Source organism: Rattus norvegicus, chromosome 3, assembly GCF_021556685.1.
Source record: "Rattus norvegicus strain SHRSP/BbbUtx chromosome 3, alternate assembly SHRSP_T2T, whole genome shotgun sequence".
NCBI classification, from domain to species: domain Eukaryota; kingdom Metazoa; phylum Chordata; class Mammalia; order Rodentia; family Muridae; genus Rattus; species Rattus norvegicus.
In genome coordinates, this window is record NC_141536.1 from 142,977,844 (window position 1) to 143,000,746 (window position 22,903).

At 42.6% G+C, this 22,903-nt stretch overlaps 1 protein-coding gene and 1 pseudogene across 14 annotated transcripts in view; one reads left to right on the plus strand and one right to left on the minus strand.

Annotated features, from left to right (window-relative positions):
* The window catches only part of Cbfa2t2 (CBFA2/RUNX1 partner transcriptional co-repressor 2), a 105,724-nt gene that overhangs the window by 72,477 nt on the left and 10,344 nt on the right, over window positions 1-22,903 (plus strand). For all 14 annotated transcript variants that reach the window (XR_015682778.1, XR_015682779.1, XR_015682776.1 and 11 more), the window contains 7 exon segments: window positions 2,283-2,524; window positions 6,180-6,269; window positions 11,074-11,255; window positions 12,900-13,153; window positions 16,171-16,256; window positions 19,204-19,399; window positions 22,769-22,837. Coding sequence is in view for 9 of the 14 variants with exons in the window: in XM_087651076.1 (XP_087507202.1) it covers window positions 2,283-2,524; window positions 6,180-6,269; window positions 11,074-11,255; window positions 12,900-13,153; window positions 16,171-16,256; window positions 19,204-19,399; window positions 22,769-22,837 (1,119 nt within the window). In the remaining 5 variants the exon portion in view is untranslated.
* Zfyve21-ps1 (zinc finger FYVE-type containing 21, pseudogene 1) lies at window positions 3,296-4,714 on the minus strand (annotated as a pseudogene).

A 22,903-nucleotide genomic window follows, 5' to 3' on the forward strand; every position in this document is an offset into this window, starting at 1 on the left:
AGTACTGGTGGGATCACAGGAATGTGCCCCCAGTCCCCATTTTTGTTTTCTAAGATAGGTCTCACTCTGTAGCTCAGTTTGGCTTCCAAGTTGGAATCCTCATAACTCTGTCTCCTGAGTTTAAAAAAAAAAATCCAGTACCACCTATGGTGTCTGTAGTTAAATATCCCTTCTGTGCCTATGCATTTTCTTTGTTGTTTGTTTCATTTTGGTTTTTCCTTTTGTTTTGTTTTGTTTTTGCAACAGGGATTTCCTATAGCCAGGTGTCCTTGAATGAACTCAATGTCCTCCTTCACCTAAGTGCCAGAATTACATTTGACATTATTATAGCTGGCTTTTTCCTATTCTTTGTAGTACCTTAAAATGATTGTGTGTGGATGTTGTGTCTGCTTGTTTGTTTTGTAAATATTGTTTTCATTTGTTGAGAATTTCTTAAATATATTTTGATCGTATTTAACCCCCTTCCCCCAACTCCTTCAGATCTTCCTCTAGCTATTCAGCTTTATCTTCTCTCTTGTTTGCTGTGTGTGTGTCTGCCTGCCTGCTGCCTGCCTGCCTGCCTGCCTGCCTGCCTGCCTGCCTGCCTGCCTGCCTGCCTGCCGTGTTTTCACCCTTTCCTCTTTTTTTCTTTCCCTCTAGTTTGTGTTACCTGACTACCTCTGGGTATAGGACCTGCCCCATAGTATGGTTGATATACCAGCCATAAACATTGAGCAAGAATCAAATGTCAGTAGCTACTCATGGAGGCGGGTAGGGCTTGGCATGGGATGGGACAGAACTGGATGGGATGAACAGACTTCATGCCCACCTCTCCAGTCCTCTTCTATGCTGAAGTTTGATCTGGCTTTAACTTATTCACATTTCACAATTAATCTCTGTTAGTCTGTGCATCTGCCTTATTATAAATGGAGAACACTGTTTCCTTGAAGATATCTGCCATCTCTGGACCTTACAGTCTCTCTCATAGATGGCTTAAGCCGTGCAGGGAAGAACGTAATACAGATATCCTCTTTAGGGCTGTGCATCCTGAAACCTCTCACTCTGCGTGCTGACCAGTTGTGGGTTTCTGTGTTAGTTGTTATCCACCGCAGGAAGCTTCTCTCGATGAGAGTTGAGTGATGCGTTTGTTTGTTTGTTTGTTTGTTTGTTTGTTTGTTTGTTTGTGCGTCCATGCGTGCATCACTTAGAGATGCAAGGTGTCAGCAGATAACAGTATGTTTTCCCTTAGGACTCATGACCTATCTAGCCAGAGGTGCTTAGCCTCATTGACACAGTATCAGATACAGGTTCTGTCTCGTGGAGTAAGGCCTTAAGTCTACAAAAAATGGTTGATTGCTCCTGTAACATTTATGCTAGTGAGGATGTCTTGTCAACCAGGTCTTTATTGAGTCTGTAGCTGGATTCGAGACTGATGACTTGGTGTCTTCTCTAGTAGTGTACGTAACATCCTTTTAGCATTTTGAACACTAGCCAGTAGAAACGAAGCTCTAGTTAAGTACAAACTAGATTTCTTCGTGTTTGATGTCTCCTGTGTTGGTATCTCCAGCTTTAGGGTCTTACAGAAAGTTCTGGAGAGTAACAAATAGCATTGGCAATAGCCTTTAAAGTATGGGGTTCAGACCCCATTGTCCAACAGCTTAAAACGAGTTTTCTTTGGTGGTGTCAGCTGCATAGTTGGGGTATTGTTTCCCCCATTATAGAGAGAGCATCACCACTTGTACAATAGTAATTTTTCTGTATGACCTTTTCAAAAGGCTTTAATGTTAGTTATCCTTCCCATGTTCCTTCCTCTCTCCAGCCTTCTCCACCTTATTTTTATCTGTTTGTTTACTTGCTTTAAGTCAGATAGATGTCCCTATCTTACTAAGTCTAACCTTGTTTTTTGGGGTCCCCCCCCCCCGAGCTGGGGACCAAACCCAGGGCCTTTTGCTTGCTAGGCAAGCGCTCCACCACTGAGCTAAATCCCCAACCCCCAAGTCTAACCTTGTATTGCTGTATTATACATTTTTTTCCATTCTGGCCCTTTGAGTGGCCATGACTACAACAGAAGCACATATCACAACACTTATGTTTTAACATTTGTACAATATTCTGTCACCATTTACTTCTGACAGTTTGTCTTGGCACACAGCAAACTCATTGGGGACGGAAATAGGTTTTTTACACCGAAATGCTTTATAGAATACAAATGAGTAAATGAGAGAACATGAAGGTGAAGAGGTGAGCAAAGCCTCGTAAGTTCTGTACTTCACCTGACTCTTCTCATCCTGCCTTTCTTTTAGTAAGCAATGGCATCAGCCATTCCCCTCCTACCCTGAATGGTGCCCCATCGCCACCACAGAGATTCAGCAACGGGCCTGCCTCCTCCACGTCCTCAGCGCTAACAAATCAGCAGTTGCCAGCTACTTGTGGTGCTCGGCAACTCAGCAAGTTGAAACGCTTTCTCACTACTCTACAACAGTTTGGCAATGACATCTCACCTGAGATTGGCGAGAAGGTTCGGACGCTTGTTCTAGCCTTGGTGGTAAGTTCAGCTTCGCTCCCATCAGCTGCCTAAGCAGTCGTTATATTTCTGCTCATTCCCAAACCATGGAGATGGCCCCATAAGTGTGTAGTGCCCAGAGAGCCAGAAGAGCGCACTGTGGCCTTAGGCTCTCCTCTGTTCATGGTTAATGGTTTGTCTCAGCCCAGAGCTCTTCCAGTTCTCACTTGCTCTGGGCTGTGCCCGTGGTATGAGAACCCATTTCATCACTGTTTTTGTACTTTTAAGCGCCCCCCCCCCCCCCCCCCCCAGCTGAGGACAGAACCCAGGGCCTTCCGCTTGCTAGGCAAGCGCTCTACCACTGAGCTAAATCCCCAACCCCTACTTTTAAGGTTTAATCATACACTTTATATACAGATTACAGTCATTTTAATAAATTGGAACAGTAAGTGAGAATTAGAAAACACAATTCCCCTTGGTACCATATAAAAGGATTACTCATTGCCCCAGTTAGTGACAAAGTGAACAGAGTCTGTAAGTAAGCTGAGGCATTGGAAACTGGCTATTGATGCTGGGCCAGTGCTAAACCAGGGGCCTGAGTGGTCACCACCTAATTTGTTTCTGAGGGAATAGAGCCAAAACTCTCTCATGAACCTGGGAATTTATTAAAAAACAGGTTTTATTAAACCTGGCTTAGCAGTGCCATAGTGCGGCTTCTCCCAACCCTACTGAAGTCGCAAGAGGGCGCTGCAACAGAAGCTCCTTAAAGCCTCAGCAGTGTACGCATTGCACTAGGTAAGTGAACATTCCACTTCCAGTCACTTGAATTACATTTTCAAGCACATAACAAGGCAGAACCCGGAGTGCACAGGCAGGGGCAAGCTCCTTGGCCTTTGTAACCACATGTGCTCAGAGCTCAGTTCCCTTGCAGTTACTGGTTTCATGATTTCATGGAGGAGCTTTATAGCCTAGTGTGTGGCTGCCAGCCATGCTCCTACCTGCCTCTTGCTGCCATTTGCATCCTCTCCAGCCATCATCTTCAGCTGTGCCGCAGCCTGTGCCCCTGGCAGTGTGCACTGCAGGATCACGTGCACTGCAGGATCATGCCTGTGGTGGGAGTGCTCGCCTGCTCCAGGAGGGAAGCCTTCTGTGAGAATCTGCATAGTATAGACATGATGGCTGTCTCCATCCAGAATCAAGCATCTCCAGTTGTGCAAAGACTACAAACCATGGACTCAGGCTCTCTGAGTACCAACAGTAACAAGGAAGCACCTTGAGTGGCTCGTTGTAAAACTCAGCCTTGCAGTGGGACACCAAGGCACACTCAGCACACTGGAGTACTAGGTCACATAGCACATGTGCGGAAGTGCCACCTTCTGGCTGCAGCGCCTGTCATCATAGCATTTTCTACAGTGGCTGCAGCGATGCTCTCTGGTAGTGAAGGCAAGTTGGCATCACACTGTACACACCTTAGACGCTCCTCCAAGCTGAGTGGGCTTTCCCAGGCACAGCACGCTGTACCATGTGCAGTCCACTGGGCGAGTGCACAAACTTCTTTGCATCCTTACTTGCTACAGCCACAGCTTGAACCCTTACAGTTCACATGCTGAGCCACACAGGGTAGCCCACTTTATCCCTTTGAAGTTTATAGTACACTACATTCCCATGTGTGCCCCCACTGTCACAACTGTCACCACTGCCATTTGTCTTCAGAACTACTTCCATCTACTTGGTTTGTCGAGATTATGTTTCACGTAGGCCAGGTTAAGTTCACTGTGTAGTTAAAGGTGGCTTTTGTCTGCTTACTCCTCAACTCTACCCCCCAGGGTTAGGGTTATAATCGTGTACCACCATGTAGAGCTCATATTGTACTGGGGTCCCATTTAGGCCTTCCCGTATGCCAGACAAGCACTGTACCAATACAGCTACCTCCTCAGCCCTCTCCTGGTTCCACAGCGCTGTGAAGAATGTGCAGCTGCTTTTTAAAGGACAGAGCATCTTGTGTCATCTGTATGCACAGATTCTGTTTATCCATGTGTCCTGTATGAAGAGTGCTAGATTGTTGCTTCTGCCTTGCCACTTAGGGAAAAGTTTTATATCATTGTAGATGTTTTCCAGTTCACAGTCTCAGATCAGCTGACAGTCTGCTTCTCAGGCAGGCCTGCATTTTCTTTTCCCTTTTCTTTCTATTTTTATTATAATTTAATCTTTACTTAGGATATGTGCAGGCATGGCTGTGTTAAAGGAGGTCTGATGTTGTCCTTTTCTGGCCTCCATAGGCGCCAAACACTCACATGTTACATGTACACATATGCAGGCAGAACATACACATTAAACAAAAATATAAATCTTTTAAAAAATAAAAATCAAGTTAAAATTTTAAAAATATTTGCAGAAATATCACCTTAAGTTAATGTGCAGCTGGGTCCAGGGAAAATGCATGTCCTACAGATTGGCCGTAGTACTTTACTCGCTGAGCCAGTGGCTGGTAACACATGTCAGTGAGCTGCATAAAATGTTAACAGTAGAGGAGATTAGAGAAACAGCTCATCATATGTAACCTAATTTTAAATTTTCTAAATAAAATTATATAAATTGTAATAAAAATAGAAAAAGTGAAAGGAAGGCCTGTATGAATTGATTGTGTGAGTTCTTTGTTTTGTGGACATCTGTGTACCACACGCAACCTAGTACCCTTAGAGGCCCAAAGGAGAGGGTGTTAGTAGTTTATAATTTTTCTCAAAAAATTTAAAAGGTATACGTTAAATAATTGTAGCAGTGTGTAAGCTGTTCAGGCCACTCTGAGTTTCAGAGAGATCCTGTCTGCACCAAACAAGTATGGGGGTCTATCTATCCCTATACTTCAAGTCCACTGCAGGTGTTCCCTTAAGAATAAATCTGCTAATATTTTACCTTTCACATTTTCTCTCTCCCAAAATTTTCCGGGTCTTTTAAAAAACATCATTAAGCTGGGTTGGGTAGTGCACACCCTTAATCCAAAGGACAACCAAAACTACAAAGAAAATCCTTGTCTCAAAAACCATTGCACATAGGAACAGCTGCAGTAGGAGTGCGTGGCCTGAATTCCCTCTAGCAGTCATGAAGATCTCTACAAGGTCAAGCCAGCTAAAACTACACAGTGAGGTGCTGTATCAAAAATCAAAGCAATTTTTTTAAAAATGTGATTGATTGATTGATTGATTGATTGATTGATTGATTGATTCTGAGTGTGTCTACACTTGTGCCATTATATGTGCTTGGAAGTCAGAGGTGGAGGGACTCAGGTTTGGCAGTAAGCACCTTTACCCACCGAATCATCCACTATTACAAGTACGAGAAAGTAGTCTGATTTCCTGTTGGACTGTGCAGTCTTTAGAGAGGGGAGGAAATAAAAAACAGCTAAGCAAAAACTAAAGCAGTTATGTTCTTAGTGATTTAACATTTGACTGAAGGCAGTTTGATACGGCAGCTCATTCCTCTCTGAGATGCAGTCTGCCCTATTTTGGCCACACAGGCAGCCTTGAGTCTCTTCCTCTGGCAGGACTCACTCAGTCTCCACTAGAAATTTGTATTACCACTTTGTCTATCCATGTGGAAAGTTCAGATCATTCCTTTGGCTTTTCTGTGCTTTTAATCTACTTAATTTTTTTGCTGTGTGTGCCCAGTTTTGGATATTGAATATTATTTATCTTTTCAGAACTCAACAGTGACAATTGAAGAATTCCATTGCAAGCTCCAGGAGGCTACAAACTTCCCACTTCGTCCATTTGTAATTCCGTTTCTCAAGGTAATTCTGAGGGGCATTCATTGTCATTTATCATCGGCATCTCCTCAAGGTCTACCGATCCTTGCTCTGTGACCTCAGCAAGGACAGCTTGTTGCATTTTCATCATTTTGTCTTATTTGGGGCTGATAGATAAACAGTATGTAAATTGACCTAATACCTGGTGAGAGTGATTGCTGTTTCTAGACACTGTAGTTAGCATCTAAGAGCAAGTACCAGAAGAAAGAGGATGGAAGTGTGCGAGTTTGTGGCAGTGGGGGGAATGCCACTGCATCCTGTAGGTGTGCTCTGAAGGTGGAGCGTGTGTTATCTGAGAGGAGACCCTTACCAAGAGAGCCCCACATACCAGTCTACTGACATCATCTTGAGTTACTGTTCCCTGGAGCGTCCCTTTGTGCACCTGGTTTAAACTATGCTCACTGTCTTAGTTGAGTTGTTATTGCTGTGGGGAGACACCATGACCATAGCAGCTGTCTTAAAGGAAAGTATTTAATTAGGGCTGGTTTACAGTTTCAAAGGTTTAGTCTATTAAATGTCATACCCTGCTATCAGACTGGGTGTTGGAGAAGGAGCTGAGAGTTCTACGTCTTGATCCCTAAGCAGATGACTGTGCCACTCTTCGTGACTTGAGCATATATGAGATCTCAAAGCCTTCCTCCATAATGGCACACTTCCTCCAGTAAGGGCACACCAACTGCAAGACCATACCTCCTAATAGTGCCACTCTGTGGGCCAACCATTCAAACACATGAGTCTATCTATGGGGGCCATTTCTATTCAAAGCACCGCACTTTTTAAGAAATTTCATGCTCACAGATAAGCTGTAAAATGGTACAGTAAGCTTCCTTTATGGCCTCAAAACCAATTTCCCAAAAAGAAGCATTTTACAATCATTTCCTATTTTCAGATATTTAAAAATAAAAAATTATAGATGTGACACATTTAAACTACCAAATGAAAATTTCATTCTTCATGATCGTAGGGATCCAGCCTTGGGCTTCAAGCATGCCAGGCACATGGTCTCCTGAGGGGCCGTGTCCACAGAGCCTTAAATCAAGATGTTAACATCCAGGCAACACTTGTTATCTGATGTTCAGACTTTATTTATCTCTACGAATGTCCCACTAATGCTCTTTACAACAAAATTAAGCCTTTATATGTGTGTGTTGTTCAATAAATTGATGGATTCCTCAGTCATACAAAACATGCTAAAGGGAATTAGGAATGAAGACCTTTCTTCCATAGTTGTTCAGAACCATAGAATGAGGAAAATCCCAAAATTTTCAACCTGTGGCTTTCTAGATAATAGGGCACAAATTCAGTTGGCTGATGGCTAAGAGGGATGGATTAGGGAGGAAGCAAATGGGTGCATAAAGGAACTAGCACCTGTGTCTTTCTCTCTCTGTCTGTCTGTCTGTCTTTTTTTTTTTTTTTTTTTTTTTTTTTTTTATCTCCTTATTGGCCAGGACTCTGCCACATAGTATCACCTAAATTTAGCAGAGGATAGAAAGTCTAGACAGAAAGCTTGGTAAAGGGGCTGGTTACTTAACTCATCAGGTTCCGCCACAGATGCTGTCTGAGGGACGATTCTTTTCCTCTCAGCTACTGGCCTCTTACACAACTGGAGTGTGGGGAAGCCCACTGTGGAATCATCTCCTGGTGCGGCCCAGGGTTTACCCTCCCTGCCTGTGCTTTTTCTCTTCTGCTGGTATTTATCTAGTATCTGGAAAGGGCCCGAGGGGCAATGATAAGGAGAAAAAAAGGGCATTCTTGTCTGCCCAGTACAACAGGAAGCAGTTCCTGTTCTCAATGGCCTTGAAACACTAGAGCTTTTGTATGAAGTACTTGCCACCATTAAAGCTTCTGCCATTTCAGAAATGGAAAGAGAGGTTAATTCTTAAAGATTCTTTTTACTGTTTAGTCCTGATTGGCCTAGAACTCTCTTCGTAGACCAGGCTGGTCTTGAGCTCAGAGATCCTCCAGCCTCTGCATCTCCAGTGCTGGGATTACAGATGTGTGTCACCACACCTCTGTCTTCCAAGTGAAAAAGCAAGTTTTTTTGTTGAATGTGGGGATCATGGTCTGGGTCTATATTTACATGACTCCACATTGCGTGTAGTATTAATCTGGAACAATTTCTACTTTTAATGAGTGTTTCAGCTTTGAATAATTTTATTTTTAATCTTGTATATGAGTGTTTGTGCTTGTAGAATCCAGAGAAGGATGTTGAATCCCCTGGAACTGGCTTTAATGCTGATTTTAAGCCATCTGATGTGAGTGCTGGGTTCTTTAAGTGTGAGCCAATTTTCTAGCACTAAGAGCCTAATAGTTTAGAAGGCACTGATTATTGTAAAGAAGCTTAGCTTGCTTTGTTCAGGAACTTCCTCCTCATGTAGCTTAAAGTCATTTGATACATTTTAGTGAAGAACTACAGGTAAGTTAGAACATGGTGTTGCATGCCTGCAACCCCAGCAGCTAAGAAGGGGCAGAGGCAGCAGAACTGCCCTGGTCTGTGTTGCAGATTTCTGGTGATGGCAGCATAGCAAGGTCAGCTAAGAAGTCAGAGACAATGTCTGGTTATAGGTCATTATCCTCTTCCCACCCCTAAAAAAGGAATGACAGCCAGTGGTATCACTACACATATGCTGCCATAGTACAGCGTCGTGACTGACGGCTCTATCATTTTTTTTTTTTTTTGGTGGGGCACAATTTAGTAAAACTGGCTATCTACCATATTTTTCTTTTCTATAAAGTTAATATTTTCTCTGATTAAATAATTACCCCCTCCCCACACACACACACACACACAACATGTTGGCACACAACTGCAGTTCCTTGTAGTAACTGGGATGCTGAGGCAAGAGGAGCAGCTTCCCAGGTGCTAGAACTCAAGGTGTAGGATGACTTGCAGGCCAGTCAAATCAAGAAGATATTCTGGTATGAGGTTTATAAGCCTGTACTCAGCTCTGGAGCACCTATGCCACTTGGAACCTGAATGTTTTTTCTTTATGTCTGAATCTGTATACAATTATTCACTGAGGATGCAGGAGACAAAGGCAGGTGGATCTCTGTGAGTTCTAGGCCAGCCTGGTCTAAAGAGTGAGTTCTAGGACAGCCAGGGCTACACAGAGAAACCCTGTCTCGAAAAGCCAAAATAGGAAAAAAAATTATGAGATTTGTGTTAACAGAAAATAATTAGCTATGCTTTTCCTGTACTCACCAGTACTCACCAAAGACCTAATGTCACAAGTGTAATGATCTGACATGTTTCTTTTTCAATTACACATTCCCAGTTTTAAGATTAAAATTCTAGATCAGACTTAAGAAGTGTTTGACATTGTCCATTCTCTATTCTTAACTCTGTTATTTGGGTGACAGCCCGAGGTAGGCTGTTACAGCAGTTTTTGGCTACCATTTCAGATTTTGTCAATTTATTTCTGCTTTAAAAAATCCACTAATTATGGTACCTGCTAAATTAACCGTCAGCGAGGGGGGGTGACTACTTGAATATATTAAAACCTTTTAATTATTTATTTACTCTTTGAGGTAAAGGTGTTCATTATAGGTTCTCCCTGAATTTTCCTTAAATTTAGGGGAAAATAAAATATTTTTGATGTATATAAAAAGAAATCTGGAAAAGAATTTGAATTCTGTAAAAGTATAGGGAGTGAGTGTGCATGCGCGCGCATGTGTGTCTGTGATTTAATCTACCAAATTTTTTCTTAATGTGAGAAGGAAAAGACAGCAGAATACAATTTTTCTTTTCCAAATTACATTATTCCCAGTACTCCTCTTCAAAACCCAATTTCTAAAATAATCCTGGTTTCTGAAATTCCAAGATTTCTCCAGAGAACCCTAAGAGAGAGTTGAATGTGCCACTATCAGAGAAGGGTTGTGATTAGAAGAGGGAAACTAGGACTTGTAATTCTCCTTTTTAGGCATTAGTAATTCTCTATCTGGCTAGTCTTCAGGAAAATGTGTATTTTGGATGCTGGAGATAGAATTTTGTAATAGAGCATTTGCGCCGTCTGTATTGGGCCCTCGTCCTATTTCCCAGATTGAACCATTCTTCCTGAAGATGTGTTTAGGGTTGGAGAGACAGCCTAGTGACTAAGAGTGTTTGCTGAGTTTACAGAGTACTTAAGTTTGACGCACAGCACCCATAGTGCTGGGGCTCACAACCCCTTGTACCGCCAGCTCCAGGGCATCTGCACTCATATCCCCAAACACAAACACAGTTAAAAATAAATAAAAGACATCTTTTAAAAAAAGAAAAATGTATGTTTTAAAATTATGTTCAATAAATATTTGTGTTCTGTATCAAGCCACAAAAATAACTAAGGTACAGTCTCTTTAAGAAGATTGAAGTCAGCCAAGTGGTGGTGGCACATGCCTTTTAATTCCAGCATTTGGGAGGCAGAGGCACGCAGATCGCTGAGTTGGAAGGCAGCCTGATCTACAGAGCGGGTTCCAGGACAACCCAGTCTTGAAAAACGAAGAAGATTGGGTTGGGGGTTTAGCTCAGTGGTAGAGCACTTGCCTAGCAAGCACAAGGTCCTGGGTTCGGTCCCCAGCTCTGAAAAAAAAAAAAGAAAAAAGAAAAGAAAAAAGAAGAAGAAATCGATATCTTCCTGGGGGGAAGAAACAGACCAATCAGCAACTCAAAAAAATCCCCCTTACTACTTCGATGTCACTTTGCTAGTGAGTGGTAGAGGGAGAAAGCAGAGGGCTTTGGTCTGTGAGAGCACATTGAGAAGTTAATCTCTGTAGGTAGGGCTCAGCAGAAAACTGCCTCTTTCTTTTCAAGGCCAACCTGCCCCTGCTGCAGCGAGAACTGCTGCACTGTGCCCGGGCTGCCAAGCAGACCCCATCCCAGTACCTGGCCCAGCATGAGCACCTTCTGCTCAACACCAGTATCGCATCTCCTGCTGACTCTTCTGAACTGCTTATGGAGGTTCATGGAAATGGAAAGAGGCCCAGTCCCGAAAGGTGAGCAGAGAAGAGGTCTGTTTTGTTTTTCTGGAACTACTCTGCTTTGAAAGAAAGAGGGTTTGGTTGTGGGTCTTAGGCTTTCCAAGGTTAGTTTCCCAACAACTCTTCAGGTGACTGCACATTCCTTTGGAGGACCTCTGCCTAGAGTTTAGATAGGTTCACTGCCCCAGAAGTGGAAGAACACCCAGTCCCTTGATCCTTTTTATTCTGCCACCTGCAAGACAGATGTATCAGATGCGTGGGACCTCACATGTGGTCAGCAGCCAGTGCTACAGCGGTCATCCGTCAGCTGTTCTTTACTGTTGCTGTTCTCTACCTTGAGACACAGCCAACGGACGCCACAGGTTGAAGACTCAGCTCCCAGGATTGTCATCCCCCTTATGACAAGTGTCAGGTTGTGGTTGTTTGTGAATACTATCCTGTCAAACAGCTGTGCCCCTTTGCTTTATTCTCATTGGCTGATTCTCAGTGATGGTCTCTAAATTGGGCTTCTTTTGGTGGAAGTGGGGTTCAAGCTCACAGAGATCTGCCTGCCTTTGTCTCCTGAGTGCTGGGATTAAAGATGTACAGCACCACTGCTGGGCCAAAATGAACTTCTCAGTATTGTTTAATTGTTTATTGTTTCAGTGAACTCAGGACCATTAACTGTCTTACAATTAAGGATGTGTTCCTAGGATACTGATAAACAGTAGGTAAAGGCAAGGCAGAGTGGCACTGGGTATGTGGAGTGGGTCTGCCCTCTCCTGGTAGTTGCACCACCGTCTCCAAGGAGATGCCACACGTACTCTTGTCTGTCTGGTCTGCTTCATTCCATAGGTGAGATTGATGACGACTAACTCATAACCTTCAATCACCTCCCCTCCCTACGGGTGGATAGCGTAATTCTGTTTTGGTCCTTTCCATAACCAGCCCCAATCCTGAGGCTACCTAGTAGTTGCCAGCCTACAGTTGGCCTCTTAAGACTTTAAGACTTTAGCACTTGAGAGACTCTAAGTGTGTCTTTATGACTAGTACGTCAGAATGTAGGATAAAGTGGCTGTTAAATAGAGTATGAGTTGTTGAGGAAGCAGTACTGAACAACAATAGAAGGCTTATTACAGTTGAAGCTGAGTGACTAAAACCCATATTGAGTCATTGAGGCAGACATTTGACCTACAGCATTCCTAAAGTTTCTCAGTTCTTGTTCCATTCAGTTTACCCTTTCCTGTGTCACGGTTATATGGTTCTGCCTACTTATAGGTAAATTTGGCCTCTCTTCATGCTGGAATAAAAAAGCATTTATGAATTGTGTCTGGCCCGAAGACAGTTTTGTTCATGCCTCTAGGGTATAGGAACACATACCAGAAAAGGCACTAAAGTCAGATCTCTAGTTTGGCTGACAGCTGGGCCAAGAGCAGAGGGTCTGGGAGTAGAATAGTATGAAGCATGTGCTTAGTATGTGGGCTGCAGCACCAAAATAATCATTCTTGCTTAGGAAATATTGGAAAGTGAGTAGATCAAAGCATAGTGCTCCAGAAGGTTCCAGGTCCCGTAGCATCTAAAGGGAGGTGAGCTGCAAGGAGGAGCCATTCTGAAGCCTGTAGGGTGTTACCATGAGTACTTCTTGCCAGGCGCCTATAAGCACTTCAGTTTCTTCTACAGGAGGGATGAGAATAATTTTGAAAGAGACACAGTTCCTCCTGAACCGACTGCCAAGAGAGTGTGCACTATCAGCCCTGCTCCTCGGCACAGTCCTGCCCTCACTGTTCCCCTCCTGAGTGCCGGGGGCCAGTTCCATCCTACTCCACCACCTCTTCAGCACTATACCTTAGAAGACATCGCAACTTCTCACCTGTATCGGGAACCAAACAAGATGCTAGAACACCGAGAAGTTCGTGAGAGGCACCACAATCTTAGTAAGTGATCTCAACAGCATGATGATGCTTTGAACTCGACGAAATTCACGGATTGCTTTCCTATTCAGTGATAAAGCCAAATACTCTCATCACTGCCTTTCTTCTGTTGATAAGATGATGTTATGTAGCTAGCTAGGTAAAGCATAGTAGCACATGCCTCTCACTCCAGTACTGTCGGGGCTGAGGCAGCATGATCAGCTTTTGGACTTCAGCTACATGTAAGACTTCAGCTTAGAGTTTTCGGGATAGCCTGTGCTATAAATAGTGAAAGGGCTGGGCATGGTGGCACACATTTCTTATCTTAGCAGTCAGGAGAGTTACCCCACGTTGGAGGCTAGTTTGAGCTACATGAGTCCCAGGACTGCCCCAGCAGGTTTGGCTCTGCGTGTGTAATCTAATGGAAATTGCGTAGGCTCTTGAACCTGAGAGTGATAGCTTCTGAAATGAGGTCTGAAATGAATGAAGATAACACTACCAGTTCTGCTCTTTTGTTAGGTTTAACATGCCTGAAGCAGGGACTATGTAACTACTAAATTTAGGGATAAACACTTCCATTATAAAAAAGAAAAAAAATCTACAGAGTCCTAATTTGAGATCAGTTCTTAAAAGAGCTTTTAGTCACATTCCCTTCTGGAGTTTAACTGTGTAGCATCTATCTGACAGGAGGGAAAAAAAAGAAAAAAAGAAAACCCACAAAAGACTGTCAATTTATAGGCTTCCCTTACATTCTAGTTTTTGTGGTACCTTGTGGAGAACACAGTGATTCTTTCTCATTCTCACTTAGGCTGAGAAGCATCTTCCAGGGCATAAACCTCAGCAGGGATTCAGGCGCCCTGCACTTCCTACGTAATGGTGAAGGCCATGAGAGACTTGTCTCCACGCACTTACTGCGTCTCAGCTATACTACATTATTTGATTCAGTCTTTCTAGAAAGTCTAACCAGTCATTAATTTCTTCAGACAAGAGAAGATCAAAGCAGCTGTGGCCAGTGTCACGTAGCTAGTAAATAGTCTTGACAAGATTCAGCTCCTAAGTGCTTGCTGGAAGTTGAGTTTGACTGTATTAGTCGCAGATGGTGACACACACACCTTCCTCGGTATCCAGTTCGTACTCTTCCATGCCTCTTTCTTCAGCTGTTACAAACCAGATTTGGGCATGGAGGCACTCAGGCAGATAGCCCGGTGACTAAAGGGACTTGCCATTTAAGCCTGGGGACCTGAGTTTGTTTCCTAAAGAGAATTAACTCCAGATAGTTGTTTCTAACTTCCATGTATCATCATGATGCACAACAATAATATTAAGTTACGGGCTGGAGAGAAGGCTCAGCGGTTAAGAGCACTGACTGCTCTTCCAGAGGTCCTGAGTTCAATTCCCAGCAACCACATGGTGGCTCACAACCATCTGTAATAGGATGCCCTCTTCTGGTGTGTCTGAAGACAGCGACGGTGTAACCACATACATGAAATTAATAAATAAATCTTTAAAAAAATAATATTGGGGTTGGGGATTTGGCTCAGTGGTAGAGCGCTTACCTAGGAAGCGCAAGGCCCTGGGTTCGGTCCCCAGCTCCGAAAAAAAGAACCAAAAAAAAAAAAAAAATTAAGTTACTTTTAGAATTAGGCTTTCATTTATTCATATACAGTTTTGTCCATTAATGAGAAAAATGATGAAAGCTAGGTATAACTGTATTTTGTTAGATTTTTCTTGTATTTCTACCTTCTTTTTTTTTTTTTTTTTTTTTTTTTGGAGCTGGGGACCGAACCCAGGGCCTTGCGCTTCCTAGGTAAGCGCTCTACCACTGAGCTAAATCCCCAGCCCCTTTCTTGTATTTCTAATTAATTTACATCTAAAAGACTGTTAGTCACCTTCCAATGCTGACTCCACCAGACTCATCAGAGACTTCTGTTTTCCCTAGACCTATTTAGAAATTGTCTGCCCTATTATACTGGTTTTCATTCATCAAACCACCACTTGCCTTTCCCCTTAATTGAATCAATAAGTCCACTCCCCATTTTCTCCTAAAATGAAATCTGTGGACACTATAGTATATCTTAGATCCATAATTTTAGAGTCAATAGTCTATGTAGCACATAAGAAATTTACAATAAAGATGTACTAGTTCTTAGGCATAGCAATTTTAGAAGATAGCAATGAAAAGTACAGGGTTTAGAGTGGCAGAGCAAACTCTGGTTCTCTTGCCTTTACTTTGTATGTAGTTGAATTATTAATGTGTGCCACAATGTAGTCTTAATGTTCTATTGCCATGAAGAGATACCACGATCACAGCAGCTCTTCTAAAAGAAAGCATCTAATTGCAGCTAGCTTACATTTTCTGTCCATTATCAGCCAGCAGCAAGCAGGAGAACATGGTGCTGGAGAGGTCTATAGATACAGATCCAAAGGGAGCAAGAAGAGCTGCTGACCCTGGCTCTGGTTTTTTTCACCTCAAAGTCCACCTACAGTGACATACTTCTTCTTACAAGGCCACACCTCCTAATCCTTTCAAATATGCAGGCCTATGGGGCCCATTCTCATTTAATCCATTAGTTCATCCAACAAAACAGACTGTTTCTGCTATTTTATCTTCTAGAATGTTGGATGTGAAATGCTATGTGAACAACAGAAAAGGATTGACTCCTGAATACTTAGAAGCTTGGCTGTTTTCATGCTTATGAACCATCTATTCTTTTTTCCTGATATAACCTGTTGCATCTTGTGATTGTTGTTCTTTTGTGATATTTGTCATTATAAGTGAATTGTTAAGAGTTTGGGAGACATCCCCACAGTAGATCCCCAGGGCCTAGTGTATGCTAGTTAATATATACTGAACTATGTATACTTCCAGTCTCCAACGTTATTTTATCTGAGTGCTAATGCTGTTGGTTTGTCCTTTTGTGAGTCTCATACCAGTTATGGTAACTTACTGCATTAGTAGTGTGCTCTAAATTGATAAACTGCTGTATTGGTAGAATTCAGTTGCTCTGTATTCTTTAAATGTGGTCTCTTGTTTCTAATAGGTCTCAATGGAGGCTATCAAGATGAGTTGGTAGACCACCGTTTGACAGAAAGGGAGTGGGCCGATGAATGGAAACATCTTGACCATGTAAGAATCCCAGCGTGTTTAATTTCCCCAAGTCCTTTTTATTTTTAGATCCTTATGGTTTGTTTCACATTTTCTGTTGGTTTTGGTAGCTTGTGGATTTGGTGTATGGCTTGTGTGTTTGGTGTGTATCTCTGTGTTTGCTTGCTTGCATCCATGCTCATTGCTGTACATACCTTGACATGAATGTGGAGAGTAAGAAGACAGACACTTGGTCATCTGGCTTGGCAGGACTCACTCTTGCACACTGAACCAATTTGTCACAACTCCCACCCCCACCCCCACACATACTTCTCTTTTTTTACTCAGGCATGCACCACCTGCATCTAGCTCTTAATTATTTTTTTTTTTAAGATTTATTTACTTATTATAGATGAGTACACTGTAGCCGTGTACACACCAGAAGAGGGCATCAGATCCCATTACAGGATTTGAACCATGTGGTTGCTGGGATTTGAACTCAGGACCTCTGGAAGAGCAGTCAGTGCTCTTAACTGCTGAGCCATCTCTACAACCTTAATTATTCTTTTTTTTTTTTTTTCTTTTTTTTCTTTTTCCAAGACAGGCTTTTTCTGTGTAGCTTTGAAAGCTCTTAATTCTTAAATACTTAAATTCTTGGGTGCCTGAAGCGAGCATGACTTTTTAATGGAAGCTGGTTTGGTGAAGGACTGTAGAGTGGTTCCTAATCTTAGTGGTAGGTTGACATTGACAGTTCCTAAACCACGTAGTCATGCAATAAATAGTTAAATCAAAAGTTTCCACTTTTCTACTTACTGCCTTTGAGAGCTGGCTAAGTTACTTTACTTCTTTTAGCTCTCTCCTTTCAAAAAAAAATATATATAATATATATATGTATATATATGTATGTATGTATATGTATATGTTCAGTGGACAAAGGCATTTACAGTCAAGCTAGAGATTCCAAGTTTGAGCCCTGAGACCCACGTGGAGGAGGAAAAGAACCAATTCTCACAAGTTGTCCTCTGACTTCAACTCATGGGCCATGGATTGTGTGCAAGCAGACACACAAAAACCACACACATACTAAAATACTATAATCTTTCTCTTAAAAAAAAAAAGACTGGCATCATTTGTAAAGTACATAAAGTACTTATCATAGGATGTAGCACATGGAGAGTTAGACAAGTCCAAGTAAGAGTTAGCATTCTGGTACAGACTATATTCTCACGTTCTTGTCCCCATCAGAATAGAGCATCCTTTATCCTTGATTTTAAGTGGTGCCTACTTTAAAATTGCATATTGTGGCCTTTCCTTCTTGAGTGATAGCTGACCCTGATCCGTACCTTAGATAACATCGTCATCATCATCATCATCATCATCATCATCATCATCATCATCATCATCATCATTTGATCCCAGTTCTTAACCTCAGGTAGTTTCTATGGTGGCACAGGGCACAGACAAACTAGAAGAGGAGATTAGGTCCTTTGGAATTGAAGTTACAAGCAGTTGCAGGCCACCCAATAAATTTGATGGGAACTGAGCCAGGCTCCTCTGCAAGAACAGCAAATTCTTTTGATCACTAAGCAGTCTTTCCAGCTCCAGGCTGCAGTATTATGCAGACATTTAGTTTTATTTAACATTATCAGGGACTTAGGCTTGGTGAGAAGTTCTTCACTCATTGAGCCATCTTAACGCACAGACCCAAAATTGCTTACTTTATGTATGTGTATATGGTAGTGTGTTGTGCCACAATGAGTGTGAAGGCCAGAGGATTACCTTCAGAAGTCTTCACTCCCGCCTCCCTGTAGGTTTCAGAGGGCAGCAAGTACCCACAACCTACTGAGCCATCTTGCTGGCCCATGTAAAGACTTTGTTTGTGTGGGTTTTTTTGAGACAAGGCTTCTCTATGTAATGGCCCTGGCTGTCCTAGAACCTGCTTTGTAGACCAGGCTTTCCTCAAATTCAGAGATTGCCTGTCTCTGCCTCCCAAGTGCTTTGTATAAGGTGTACACCACCACCACCCAGCTACCCACAAGCTTAAGTCACTTCTTGATTATAGTATCTAATGACTTTTTTTAAAAAAAAAAAATCTTGGGTTGGAGAATGGTTCAGGGGTTCCAGTAACTCAGATTGCTGATTGCTCTAACATCGGTCCTGAGTTCAGTTCCCAACAACCATATGTGTTGTCCCACAAACATCTATATGTGATCTGATGCCCTCTCTGGCGTGCAGGCATAGGTGTAGATGTGCGTGCAGATAGAGCACTCATATACATAAAATAAATAATCCTTTAAAAAAAGTCTTAGCTGAGAGTGGTGGTGAATGCTGTTTAATCTCAGCACTCTAGAGGCAAAGGCAGGTGGATTTCTGTGATTTTTGGGGCCAGCCTGGTCTATAGAGTAAGGTCCAGGACGGCTGATACTTCACAGAGAAACCCTGTCTCAGGAAAACAAAACAAAAGGGTATGTAGGTAAAATGTGCACAGGTTGTATGCAAATGCCATACATTTTACTTAAGGGAATTGGAACTGTCGTGACTTTTAATGTCCCTGAAGTGTTCTAGAACTGACAGCTGTATAGATAGGAAAAGATAGCTGTATATGTAAAATAACCAGGACTAAGAGGGCACTCAGTGGTTAGAGCACTTGCTGCTCTTGTAGAAGACCTGGGTTTGCTTCTCAGCATCCACATGGTAGCTCACAACCATTAGTAACCCTAGTTCCAGGGATTTCTTTCCCTTCTGATCTCTAAGGGCACAGGCACATATACAGGCGCATCCCTTTGTGCAGACAAGACACTCATAAAATAAATAAACCTAATATAAATAAAGAAGGTATAATAATGACTTTTAACTGTAAACTTTGTTCCTACGGTTATAAAATCCGAGAGCTCCCTTTCCCTTCTTCCTATTGTTTATCCATCCTTGGTTTTCTTGTTCTTGTTTACATGTCTCACCTCCGCTCTGCTTCCGTGTTTCCTCGGTTCAGGCCCTGAATTGCATCATGGAAATGGTGGAAAAAACGAGGCGCTCCATGGCTGTCCTGAGGCGCTGTCAGGAATCTGACCGTGAAGAGCTTAACTATTGGAAAAGACGATGTAATGAAAATACAGAGTTGAGGAAGACTGGGACCGAGTTGGTCTCTAGGCAGCACAGCCCTGGGAGTACAGATTCTCTCAGCAACGGTAAATATAGAGCAGGGACATGGAAAAAGCAGCAGCTTCCATTCCACCTAACCTGAGTTTGATGCTTTTGTTTGTTCTGTGGCTTTGGTTTGGTTTGGTTTGGTTTTTGAGACTCTCACTATGTAATTTAAGCTGGACTCTATCCTGCTGCCTCCTCCTTGCCCAACTACATTAATTTAGTGGGTGTGGAGGGGAGAGATTTATGTTTACTTTTTTTAATGTTGGGGTATGTGTGTAGTCTGGTCAGAGGGTAAGTTACAAGATTAAGTCTTCTTCCCACTGTGCATTCTTGTTCTTACCTGCTGGCTATCAACTGAGCTTCCCATAATTCCTTTCATAAGGTTTGCCCGAGCTGCTCACAGGCTCAGGGAAGCAAGCTTAGTCTGTTTACAAAGAATTCGCATGAAGAGATGCGAAACACAAGGTCTGGGGAAAGGAACACAGGACTTCTCTGGACCTGCCGCACTCAAGAATCACACATTTTTGCTAACCAGCTTTCTGGATTCCGTACCTCATGCTGTATGTATCATTGCAGTTGAATTACAATAGACTAGATGGGGAAACCAAGGATGGCCTGTGTGCATTGGTGGGTTTTGCTATTTTGCAGAATTCCTTCTCTAGGTGATGAGGCAGGACCCCTGTATATATTATCACACAAGCATACATTCAAACAGTTTTGGAATTGTTGGGTTTGGTTCTGTTGTTTATTTTCTGAGTTGGTTTTCAAGATATTTCTCATTCCATAGCCCAGGCCAATGCAAACCTGCTTCAGCACTAGCTTAGACAAAGCTAGGTTACTCGTGTTGAAGCAGCAGAGATGAGCAGGATACATCCAGGAAGCCAGAGATGTCCCCCCCACAATGTTCCATCATTTTCCCCAAAAGTTGAAAAAATGCCCTATCCAAAAGGCACAGCTGAATGACAGGCCATCTGTGATCACACTCTTTCTCCACCCACCCACTTAAAGTTCCCAAATGTTCATCAAGGAGAATGAATTTCTTATTTCAGTGCTAGCATTTTCCATGCAAGACAGCTGTTAGTCTCAAAAGGACTGGAAGAAAATTTATCAAAATGCCAGCATTAATAATGTGTGTCCTATCCTAAATAGCTAAAGGCTGCCACTCTCTTCTCATGACAGGCATGACTCCTGGGCCAGCCATCAGTTGTACTATTTTATGTGAGATAATCTAGTATATGAAGAAACAAACAACTTACACACAGACACAGACACAAAACTTTGATTAAAAATTTCAAAACCGGGGTTGGGGATTTAGCTCAGTGGTAGAGCGCTTGCCTCGCAAGCGGAAGGCCCTGGGTTCAGTCCCCAGCTCCGAAAAAAAGAAAAAAAAAATTTCAAAACCAGTCGAGGCTAATTATCAAGTAAGCCTTACAAATCTGAACCCTTGCTGATACAGGTCTCTGCAGCAACATACAGATCTTTCTTGTCAACATCTACAGTCACATGTACTCCATCCAGAGTGTGGTCCTGTGTCCAGCTGAGGTGGCAGCGTGCAGGCTGACAGAACTCACTAAACCACTGCTATGTACTGTCACTGCTCCACACAAAGCATCCTTAACTTGAGGGTCTAGCTGGGATAACCACTTTGTCCAATGTGCCTGGGACAGTTCTTAATTGTTTCTAGCACCTGTCATAATAGTTACCAGCACCTCACTTTCAAAATGAAGACAATTTGTGTGATAAATTCTAGTTACTGTAGGTTTAGTGCTTCATGGATCCCAGTGGCATGTATTAAAATTTTGAGAAAATTACCAACATGTCTGATATACAATGTATCATTTGTCTGGGATATAGCTTAGTTGACACAGTGTTACTTAAGATGCACTGAGCTCTGGATTTGCTCTCTAGCTACAAATAAACTGGATTTGGCCTTAGTGCATACCTGGGATTCCAGCATTTGATAGGCAGAGACAAGAGTTTCAGAAGTTTGGTGTTAGCATGGGCTTCATGAGACCCTATCTGAAAGGAAGGGGAGGGAAAGAAGGGGAAACTTGGTAGGGTAGGAGCTAAAGAGATGACTCAGTTCCAGGCATGGAGGTGCATGCCTTTAATCCCAGCACCCAGGAGGCAAAGACAGTGCTGTTCTACACAGAGGAAAAAAAGAAAAGACAGAAGAGATGGCTCCAAATTGAGAACACTAACTGCTCTTGGGGGGTGGGGGGTGGAATCCTGGGCAGGACTCCGAATGGCTTACAACTTCAGCCTCAGGAAATCTCACCAAGGCAGGCGTCTTCACTCTGGCAGGAGTTGATTCTTTGCTTCTCTTTTATTTGGGCTCCATTATCTAACAGTTCACAGGCTTGCATGGCAAGCAGTTCAGCCATCTGTCACTTCTTTTGTGTACAGGGTCTCACTGTATAGCCCTGGTTGGCCTAGAACTTGCTATGTAGACCAATGTTTTTAAGTGTTGTTTTTGTTTTGTTTTTTATACAGATCTCACTGTGTAGCCCTGGCTAGTCTGGAACTAGTTGTATAGAACAAGCTGCCTTCAAACTCAAATTGTCCTGTCAGTCTCTGCCTCCTTCATGAGGAATTAAAACATGCTATTTTATAAGTAATCATACTATGCAAATGTCATGAAAAAGCACTTTGGAAGCTAAGGCAGGAGGATCTTTAGTTTCAAGCCCCCTGAATTGTGACATACTGAAACTTTATCCCCAGCTCCAAAAAAAGCCAAGATCATAGAATTCAGAAAGATAGAAGTGCTTCCAGTTCATACTTGAAGAAAATTTCCCCAGCTTTTTGTTTGTTTGTTTCGACACCTCAGTCTGAACTTGTTGGCACTGCCCTGTAATCCCAGCTACTCAAGAGGCAGAATCCAGAGGATGAGTTCAAGGCTTACCTGAGCTGCAAAATTCAAGGACAGCTTGAATAACATAGGCACACTCTGTCTAAAAGTAACAAGAGTGACCATTTGTGTGTGTGTCTGTGTGTGTGTCTCTGTGTGTGTGATCCCTAGCCAAGATACACTGAATTCATGTCTGTGATAGCCCACGTTTTATGCGGCCCACTGGTAGAGCGCTTACTTATCATGAACCAAGGGCCTGGGTTTGATACCTACACCATGGAATATGTTATATTCACCATGCTTATGTATACTTAGATAAAAATGCAGTATATGGTTTCATAATTTGAAGCTTAATTCTTGTTCTGAATGTTTTACATCAAACAAGCATACTTCTTTGAATCTAGACAGTAAAAGAACTTTGATTAAAACTTCTTGTGTCTTAATTAAAATCTCGTGTTGGGGCTAGGGATTGTTAGAGTATCGCCTAGCGTCTATGAGTACTTGGGTTCTGAATACTGATTAAAGTAGCTTCTGACCTTGCTCTTTTCTCTCTCTTGTGTAGATTCTCAGCGGGAATTCACCAGTAGGCCAGCAGCAGGATACGTGCCTGTAGAGTTTTGGAAGAAAACTGGTGGGTGTCTGTCTGTTGGTAGACTGACTGTACTTACTGGTTAATGCAAGCTGGGAATCTGTATAC